General features: G+C 38.9%; 1 protein-coding gene and 1 long non-coding RNA gene across 3 annotated transcripts; both read right to left on the bottom strand.

The window, feature by feature from the left end:
* Positions 1–327: 327 nt before the first annotated feature.
* Positions 328–3,377, bottom strand: LOC130170849 (uncharacterized). The gene is made up of 3 exons (XR_008828048.1): positions 2,357–3,377; positions 1,295–1,777; positions 328–428 (listed from the first exon to the last, which is right to left on the bottom strand). It is a non-coding gene; the product is annotated as an uncharacterized LOC130170849 (long non-coding RNA).
* Positions 3,378–4,805: 1,428 nt separating this feature from the next.
* On the bottom strand, positions 4,806–7,396 carry sid1 (secreted immunoglobulin domain 1). Of its 2 annotated transcripts, none has more exons than XM_056378991.1 (2): positions 6,813–7,396; positions 4,806–5,453 (listed from the first exon to the last, which is right to left on the bottom strand). In XM_056378991.1, exons 1-2 carry the CDS (start codon positions 6,862–6,864, stop codon positions 5,077–5,079), a joined length of 429 nt encoding a protein of 142 aa, XP_056234966.1. In that variant the 5' UTR covers positions 6,865–7,396; the 3' UTR covers positions 4,806–5,076. The 2 variants fall into 2 exon arrangements, with proteins under 2 accessions (XP_056234966.1, XP_056234967.1); XM_056378992.1 differs by lacking the exon at positions 6,813–7,396 and adding an exon at positions 6,403–6,673.
* Between the last annotated feature and the right edge of the window lie 2,266 nt (positions 7,397–9,662).

Genomic DNA, 9,662 nt, shown 5'->3' with positions numbered 1-9,662 from the left:
TCCTGCTGGATTCACAACAAACTCAGTGAGCTCATTAATTAATTACAGTACAACAGCTGCTGGTCTCTGAGTCCTGAACCCAGTCTGGATCAGTCAGTCCTGTGAGCACAGCTTCTCTCTGTAAACCTGTCCCTCCTGGATCGTCCCACACCAGTATGTGGATCTGGACCTCCACTCTGCAGCCGCCACCTCCCACACTGAGACGGCGCTGTAGGCTCCACCCTCCTCCTCCGACCTCATCACAGACACGTCGGCCCCTGACGTCGTCACCATGGTGTCATCGACCCACCACAGGACGTCCTGCAGAGGGGACTTTAATTCAGAGAGGACGCAGACCAGCAAGTGAGGAGATCCTGGATCCTGAGAGACCCGGACCAAGGACACGATCTGAGCCGTCGGACGAACGGAGGATGAGGAAGATGAGGAACCTGAGGAAGGAGAGATGATGGTTACAGAAAACAATTTAGACACCAGTGAAAGTTCTGCACATTTTATCATGAACTGTTACACACACTGTCCTGCTGCCCCAAATTCATCCGCCATCGAAAATAGTCCACAACAAATCAATCCTGTTTGTTTAGTTAAACTATATTGTGTAGAGTTTTACATCTACAGTCAAAAGTCTATTAGCACAGACAGTTTGTCCACATGTCTTCATATTGAATAAATCATCAAATGTTATTGAGCTTCATCTGCTCAGCTGTTGTTACTTAGATTTAAACCAAACACCTTCATATGGTAAAAAAAAAAAAAACTTTTTTTAAAAAGGAAAATCCCCAAAACATAATTAATATTAAACAATGATTGACGTGTTTAATCTGATCATGTCTATAAATGAACTAAACGAGGAAAAAGCTACTGATTTAATTAAATCTTAAATGTAAACTTCTGTTCTGTTAAAAGAGGACGAGACATGAGGCTGGACGGACTGAATATCTGGATGATCATAAGAATAAGTATATTTATTTTTTCTTATTTCAAAGACAGACACAGTCAGATCATAGGATGAAAACAGAAACACAGTCTGCACCTTTAAATGATCTGAACATCGTTACTGAGGCTCCTGATGAGAATATGAACAAACTGGAGTCACGTGACAGAAAACTTCCTGGACACGGAAACACTGTCAGATGTTTCACCACATCATCATTTTGTTCCTCAGTTTTGTAAATACTACATTACCCATGGGCCTCAGCAGCTGTTGCTGTGTAAAACTATCAACCCACAGTGCTGCTTTTTCATTTATCAACTTTTTCACAACAAACCTCTCGAACTGAAGATCAGAGAAACAAACCATTTGTCTTGTTCTGATGATGAATATCATCACGGTCAGCTGTTTGTTCACCAGTGTGCACCAGCAGCTCAATCCCTGCGCTGAAGACCATGGAGAAAGAGACAGACTGTCCTCTGGTCCACACACAACATCTACAGCAGCAGGGAGGACACACACACACACACACACACACACACACACACACACACACACACACACACACACACACACACACACACACACACACACACACACACACGGTATTAAAGGAGCAGTTCTTAATCATCATCATCATCATCATCATCATTATCATCATCATCATCAGTTAAAGGAGCAGTTGATCAGTTTGTGTGGAGCCTCACCCCAGGAGGATGATGAAGGTCACTGCCGGGTCCATCCTGAAGACTTGTCTTCCTCTCTGTCTCAACAATCAGCACAGGGACGGCTCTGACACGGTCCTGGTCCTGGTCCTGGTCCTGGTCCTGGTCTGAATCCAGGACGATGCTGAAACATATCAGTTTGTTCTGAAGTAACATGATGATGTTGAAATTTTTGAGTCACCACGGCTCATTTTACTTTACTACAAACATGTTCCTGAGAAATTCATTCTATTTAATGATGGTTTCACCATAAATTAAGTCTATTTCACAACCTTTAATGGAGTCTCATTAAGAGCGGTTTCAACTTCATTAAAATTCCTTTCCTTAAATAAAATCATCAATGAATTACTTAAAACATATAAATAAATTGAAATAAATAGTTAAACTCCGCCTAATATGTTGTTTAACCTAAAGTTTAAATTAAATTGTTTAAATTAAAGTTTTAATAATGTAATTTTTCTGCTAATGATCTTTTTAACCTTAAAGAAACTCCACAATAATGCACATTTTTACCTTGAATAAAATGATGGTGGTTTTTATAAAAGAAAAAAAACATAATAATTATTATTAAATTATTATTATTAATTGTGCTTACACCTATGTTTAAAATCATAATAACATTACTTTTTTTTAACATTCATCCAAAATAAAAGTTCTCATGACCATACCTTAAATAAAAGTCCTTATATATTTTTAATTTTACCTGATGTCCGTGGTGGTGTTTGCTGCTGTCAGTCCGAAGCCTGTAGATCTTCTCAGTGAGTGAACGTCTGTCATCAGGAGATGTTTTGTCTGGAAAACAGAAACATGAGAAACTGTTGGAGCAGAAAACCAACAGTCTCCAGAGGAGACAGACTGCTCTGGGATCAGATCGACCGTTAGTTCAGTTGGTTGGTGAAGGACAGAAAAACAGGAAATTTTCTCTCTGATGTTGTTGCCTCGACTGATGGCAGCAGTGTCACTGAACACAGACACACAAATACAGAATAAACAGTAGCACAATATTTTAAAGGTCATCCATAGAAAAAGGTCAAACTACACACAGTTAAGTGGCAGACTGAAAAGAAACTAAGGCAACAAAATTCAAAAGCTAAACACACTGAATACATTATAATCCCCCTGATTACATGTTTGTACATGTAATGAAATGCAGTGAAATGTTTTCTTTCCTTCCTGCTCTTTATCAGCTGCCTCTGGACTGTGAAACTATGAAACAGTTGGACAGGTCTCTGGAGAAGAAGTCAGTTGCTCCAGTTGAACATAAAACTGTTGACAGGTTTTACAGTGAAGCTGCAAACTGTATTTAGCAACAATGACAGGATGAAATCCGGCGATAAACAAACAAATTGGTGTCGCAGCAACAAGTGCAGTGGAATAATTTAACGGTCACTGTGTGAGGTATTAAAAGTCCAAAATAAAAATAAAAGTCAGAAAATAATCAAAAAAAAAAGGGCAAACCAGTAAAACAGCTTGAAAGAATAAATTAAATTAAAAGCCAGACTAAAAAGGTAGGTCTTGAGTTTAATTTTAAAAGTATCACCACTTCCTGCAGCATTACAATAGTCAATTGTGGAAGTAGTAAAAGCGTGTAGTAGTGTCTCTGTACTGGCTTGAGAGAGGAATGGTCGTACTCTGTCAATGTTCTTTAGATGATAAAATGCTGTCTTTGTTATATTCCTGATGTGGGGCTCAAAACTGAGATCTCAGTCAAAGATGCCTCCTGACATTGAGTTTCTCTCTCTGAGCTTCAGAACCAATGACTAAGACTGATTGTGTTGTAGGAAGTTCTCTGCCATCCATAACTTGATATCCAAGATACAGTTAAAAAGGCGTCGATTGACGACTTACTTGGTCGGTTCATCATTTTCAAGTGTGCCGTCATCCATCTTGAAAATCTACAGCACCTTTCAGGATTTGCCAATGAAGGCAACAGAACCACCTGCCCTCTGAGGTTTGTGTAGGATTTGTACTTCAGTGTCACAAGCTGTGCGGGAACTTTGAGCACTGAGTTTTATAGTTTTTTGTACACAGCTCTGTATCTGTACACAGATGTTGACAAAAGCCCTTCTTCTTTCACAGTGTTGTGCGTTTCCTCACCACTGACATCATTCAACAAACATATCGCTTTCAGTGATTCAGCAAAAACAAAATCTGTTCAATTTATTCGGCGTCTCAAATTTGTGCTGAGTCTCCCTCTTCCCAAACAAAACAATAAGGATCAATGTTTCATGAAATTCAATTCATTTCTTTTACCAGAGGCAGTAGACAGTATAGAGGATCTTTGCTTTTACCATGCCAGTGAGACATCTTCGCAATCAAATAGGATCTCTGATAGATTACCTCTGGTCCCGGGAAGTTGATTTCTTTGTGCAAACAGGATCTAGGAGGACAAGGGTTCCTGGAGAGCGGCCTGATATGGCAAGCAGTTTTAACATTTAATGGCTGGTCTGGATATGTATTACAGATATCCGTAATTTAATTCTTCCTAGTCAAAATGAACATTTCAGATATCCACAATAACGCTCTTCCCATACTATTGATAGCGTTAGTTTCTTTTTTTGAACATTTTAAACTAAAATTCTGGCCAGATGAGGTGAAATGTGGAGACGGAGCAAGTAGCACAATCTTACACATCACGCCTTTAAGTGAAGGTTAAAGACCAACAACCGCTGCACCAAGTTTAAGTTACTAATAAACAATAATCACAACATTCATAAATTCAAGAAACAGCTCATTCATTTGGAATCAATCTTGATTAAACAAGAGGCTTAAATATTACATGTTATTCCTGTGCCTAAGGACAGATCCGTCTGTATTATCTGTCCTACAGATAGAATTCATCAGGCTCCTCCACAGACAACACAAGAGACACTGACTTTGTTTTAGTATCAGCAGATGTGCATTACATTAAAATATCGATTAAATGTCACAAGTGACAAATGAAAATGTGGAATGCAGGATTTACATCACTCTATTTCATTGACATCAAATGTTTTAATATGTTTTTATGTTCATATGATGTCTTTTCATGTGATGCACTTCCATTTCATATTTTGCCTCAGAGTTTACAAACCTGAAAAAGTGCAATTTTGCCAAATGACATTTACATGGGAGACAGTGACTCAACCCAAACTCAAACTGGACACAACAAAAACTGAACAAACTTGTTTAATAAACTAATTAACGATACATTTATTGAATTATTTGTAATCGCACAGGTATTTATAGTTTTCTGTTCATTCAGTCAGTTGACCAGATTCATAGTCCTATAATCTGAAATAAGTTTTAAAACACAATCAGAAAAATCAAAGCTAGTCTGCAACAGAAACCATCTAAAGCTGAGACTCTAAATCCTAAAATGGAAGTCAAAGTAAAATCTGCTCAGTCTGGACTAGTAGACCAGGAACCAGGTCTAAATTCAGATCATGTCTCTGTGAGTCTCTGAGTCCCTGCTGATTTGTTCTTGGGCTCCTTTCCCTGACTGATCCCACAGTAATAAACTGCAGAGTCGCTGTGCTCGGAGCGTCGCAGCAGCAGAGAGCCGTCGGCTGTAGCAGAGACTTTATCAGGACCGACACCAGAGCCGAATGTCACATTAGAGCTGTTGGTAGACCTGATGGTGAGGAGCAGTTGAGGACTCCCTCCTGTCACCTTCCTGTACCAGCTTAGAGTGGAGTAGGCAGGTGGGGCAGCCGTGGTGGCATTGTCCAGCAGGGGGCACGGTAGGGTGGCATCCTCCCCTACTCTCACCTGGACCGAGGAGGCTGGCAGAGCAGCGGACTGGTGCCCCCACCAGAAACCTTAAAAACAACAACACAGTTTATAGACAGTCAGGACGTACACACACACACACACACACACACACACACACACACACACACAACACACACACACACACACACACACACACACAAAAACTACTACATTTGTGACTAATTAAAATTGAAATTGATTAAAATGATTAGATTTACAGCCCTCCCTGACTCAGAATAAAGAACTACAAATGAAATCATTTAGTGAGTTTTGTCATCATTGATTGTCAGATGTCAAATATTGTGCTGTATATAAAGTAATGGTTATACAATTAGTCACTGGACAGAAAAATAATCAGCAACTCATTGAAACTCGTCATTTTCAAAGCAAATGATACAACAATGATAAAAAAGATTTTCCTGTTCTTCTCTGTATATTACTAATGTAATCATATTAATAATATAATTACTAATATTAATATTTTATAATAACATTGAACATTGAACATTTGAAAAAAAAATATATTCAAAAATATTGTGACTGCAGTAGATTAGATTTTTCAGTATATATTTATATTATGATTATTATTCTCAAATATTTCGTATTATGAAAATCAGAAATCAGTGTGTTAGGCCAGATTTTTTTCTACAATAATACATAATTTGTATAATATATATATCTGTCCAAATATAGAAATATTTTGAACTTATTAAATAAAGTACTAAAGTAGATTATATTTTCCAATAAATTTTAATAAATAAAGTTTGGCTCTATCGGCTCCTCAGAGTATTCTACAGACGTCTCAGGGAGATGTTTTTATTCCTTTAGACAAAGAAGCTTTAATTTGAAGGGATTTTCAGCATAAAATCCTCTAAAATTGGCCTAAACTGTCAAACAGCTCTTTAGTCTGTCAACGACTGCTTGATTTAATCACCACATTAACGTTTGAAACATCCATCAGAGTGAATGTTATAAAGAGACATTAAAGAGACTCACCGCTGAGAGAGACGAGGATCAGACAGACCAGCACAGACTCCATCATCAACTGACAGAGGAAACTGCTGCTGCTGCTGCTGCTGTTAGAACCAGCAGAGCGTTTCAGACAAAACAACACCTGACAGCTTCACTGCAGGGACACGTGGGACTGTGGACAGGCTGGGTATTTGTCTCTGACTTTGGAAAGCTTCTGTTTAATAGTGATAATTTTGTATTGCGGTGTTTTTCAATGTCATTGCTAACCCTAACCCTTCAGATTTTTTTTCATGTCTACCCTTTTTGACCCTGTCAGTTTCTTACCATTAACTACAGGTTAGCTAACTGACTTGTATTAGCTAAAGTTAGCTCAGCACAACGTCCGTTAAAGGCTAACTTAGCCCAGTCCTGGCGGAAGAGACAAGCAGACTTACCTGTGGTTGTAGAGGTCCAGGTGAACTCGAGGAAGCCCAGATATATGGTCATGTCTGCCTTCTGAATATAAATAAATCACTTGCTCTTCCCCTCAGTACGTAGGTTGTGTAGGTAGAGAGAGAGAGCGTGTGAGTGGGAGAGGTGAGCTAGCGACCAGAACAGAGTTGGCTAGTTAGTTCGCAGTTAGCAGGTTAGCTGTGAAAGTACAGTGCCATGTTTGAGCACTTTAGGCTGCTTGTAGTTTTTTGCTACAACTACAAGACCCAAGTTCCTGCGTCTCCTCTGTGCTTCAACTACAGTCCAGATTCTGAGCCAGGAAGATTAACAACACTGAGGCAGGTAAATACAGGATTCTGCACTGTCATTGTCAGTTAACGGTAAATATTTTTAAGATTACCATAGATGTGATATATTTCCTCCATACTGCACATGTGATATGTTTACTGTCAGTTCAGAGGAATAATCCTAAAACTTGTTCAGACAGGAAGGAGGAAGGTGAAGATGTCCAGGCAGAGAGCAGCAACTGTCAACACGGGAGTGACACACAGAGGCAGGACAGGTCCTGAGTTCAAGACGGACCTGCTGCTGCTGCTGCTGCTGCTGTCATGAAAAGGTATGTTTCAGTCTGGTCTATATTTTTTGTCATTGGTTTAGTAAACAGCTGAATCACACAGTGAGTTGGGGGTGGGGGGCGGAGCCCTCTGCTCTGTATAAGTCACTGCACCACTGGTAGCAAATTAAACCAAAGTTTGATGTTGCTGACCTGTATTTCTCTAAAATTTGACATGGATCCTTTTTAGTTGATTAATAGAATTTGATACATTTTGAGAGGTGGAGGGCTGTTAACTCTTTCCAGCTTCTTGAAGAGATGCCATGCTGAAAAACTTTGAGGACCTCTGGTTTATTATCAAGTCTGACAAAGAAAAACATCAAATCTTCACATTTATTTTGTATCTGCTTAAAAAACGACTCAAACTTTTCTTCCAATATTAGAACAGTTGCTGATTAATGGACTGATCTCTGCAGCTCTACATTAGATTGATAAATAGATACTTTATTTACCCCCTTGGGGAAATGCATGTGTCTAGTAGCTCACTGGTAATAGTTAAAACAGTTTATAATACATAATAAACAATAATATTTAAATGAGTCCACTTCCTTTGACTGAGGTATGTTATAGCCTGATGGCAGTGGGAACAAAGGATCTCCTGAACCTCTCTGTTCTGCAGCGCAGTGAGATGAGACGTTTGCTGCAGCTGTAGCTGCTTCTCTGTCCTGCCAGAATGTTGTGGAGAGGATGGTTGGTATTGTCCAAAATGGCCTCCATCTTACATTGCATGCATCTCTCAATTAATCAGTAATGTAAATAATATGTTTTTTAGTAGATCTCTAATTATTCGGTGTTTGTGTTGAGCAGAGATCAGAGGTGTAGAGTGAGTGATGTAACAGCAGGGGCGCAGCCACACAGCTGCTCTCAGATCAGTGTGATGATGATGATGATGATAATGATGATAATGTCATGATGCGTTCTGACCTCACGGTGGCGCCACAATGACTGCTGCCAAAAATAAAATCTTTAAATCAGGATTTGAGGATAAAAAAATCAGCAACAATCTGATCCAAATCCTTTATTTGTTTCAGTCATTTTTCAACAAAAAATGTGAAATATTCTGTGCTGAGGATTCCTTATTTTTATTATCACTGAATCTGATGATTATTGCCTTGATTAATTGATTAATTTGTTTATAAAATGTCATCACGAGTCTGAGGAAGTCCAATTTAGTGTCATAAATAAATATAAATAATACTTTTCAAAGACATTGAAGAAGCTGAAACAATGTTTGACTGTTTTGCTTGAAAAGTGACTTGAAAAGGTCGATTGATTATCAAAATAGTTGTTAATTTTCTACCAATCGACTAATTGAGTGATTGCCTAATGGTTGATTAATAGCTTGGTTTCAGCTGAGTCAGGATGTGATGTTTCTCTTGTCTGAATCAGAAATGTAATGACTGTATGTCACCTGAACCAGAACTGGACTGCTGAAACAATTGATTGATTAATTATGTGATTAGTTGTTATGTTTCCTACCTCTCAGATTCTTTCTGGTCTCTGTCACAGTGACTGAACCTCCTTGGGTTGGTTGGTCAGACAAAATGAGATGTTTGAGGACGTTACCTTGGACGTCTTTATCCTTTACACTTTATAAATTAACAATTAATCAAAGAAATCATCTGATTGATCAAAAATTAAGGTAATTAGTGGTTGCAGTCATAATTCTGATCTGAAACATGCAGAGATGTTCAGTTAGTGTGAGAGTCGTGAGTCATGACCTGCATGGTCAAATAGGGACAGTGCTTTTGTTAGCCTGTTAGCTCCTGCAGCTAACGCTTTACTGTCTGAATGTCACCACAACCTGTGAGGACAGTTGATCTCTGACCTCACCTGAACCTGCAGCCTTTCCTGTGTATGGACAGAGGAGGCGGGATCAGCAGGTTCTCACCTGTGCTGTGTGATCTTATTTCTTTCTGATTCAGAAACAGACTGTGATGATGCTGATGTTTGCCTGTCACCTGGTGACATGTTTGTAATGAAGCAGTGAGGTTTCACAGATCAGGACTGACACTCTGGACCTGTATTTATCACATGGACGGAGGATCAAATTAAACAATTTAAGACTGATTCTGACAGGTTCATTCATGTTTACTGTCTTGTGTGTTAATTTACGGGGAGCTCTGAACACTTGAAGAGCTGTTGAGAGACGCAGTGATAAACACTGAAGAATTGTTATTAATTCCTTTATTTAAACAGGTAGTCTCATTGAGATCGGGATCTCTTTTTTAAGATGGAC

The sequence above is a fragment of the Seriola aureovittata genome, chromosome 6 (genome assembly GCF_021018895.1).
Source record: "Seriola aureovittata isolate HTS-2021-v1 ecotype China chromosome 6, ASM2101889v1, whole genome shotgun sequence".
NCBI classification, from domain to species: Eukaryota; Metazoa; Chordata; class Actinopteri; order Carangiformes; family Carangidae; genus Seriola; species Seriola aureovittata.
The sequence above is the reverse complement of the archived record's forward strand: the minus strand, read 5'-3'. Positions and strand labels throughout refer to the sequence as shown.

Bases quoted from the DNA above. Each gene is read 5' to 3' on its own strand.
- sid1 (XM_056378991.1), bottom strand. From the start codon at position 6,864: ATGACCATATATCTGGGCTTCCTCGAGTTCACCTGGACCTCTACAACC. The intron at 5,454-6,812 runs GTAAGTCTGCTT...GTTGTTTTTAAG, and splicing joins CTGGACCTCTACAACCACAG to GTTTCTGGTGGGGGCACCAG.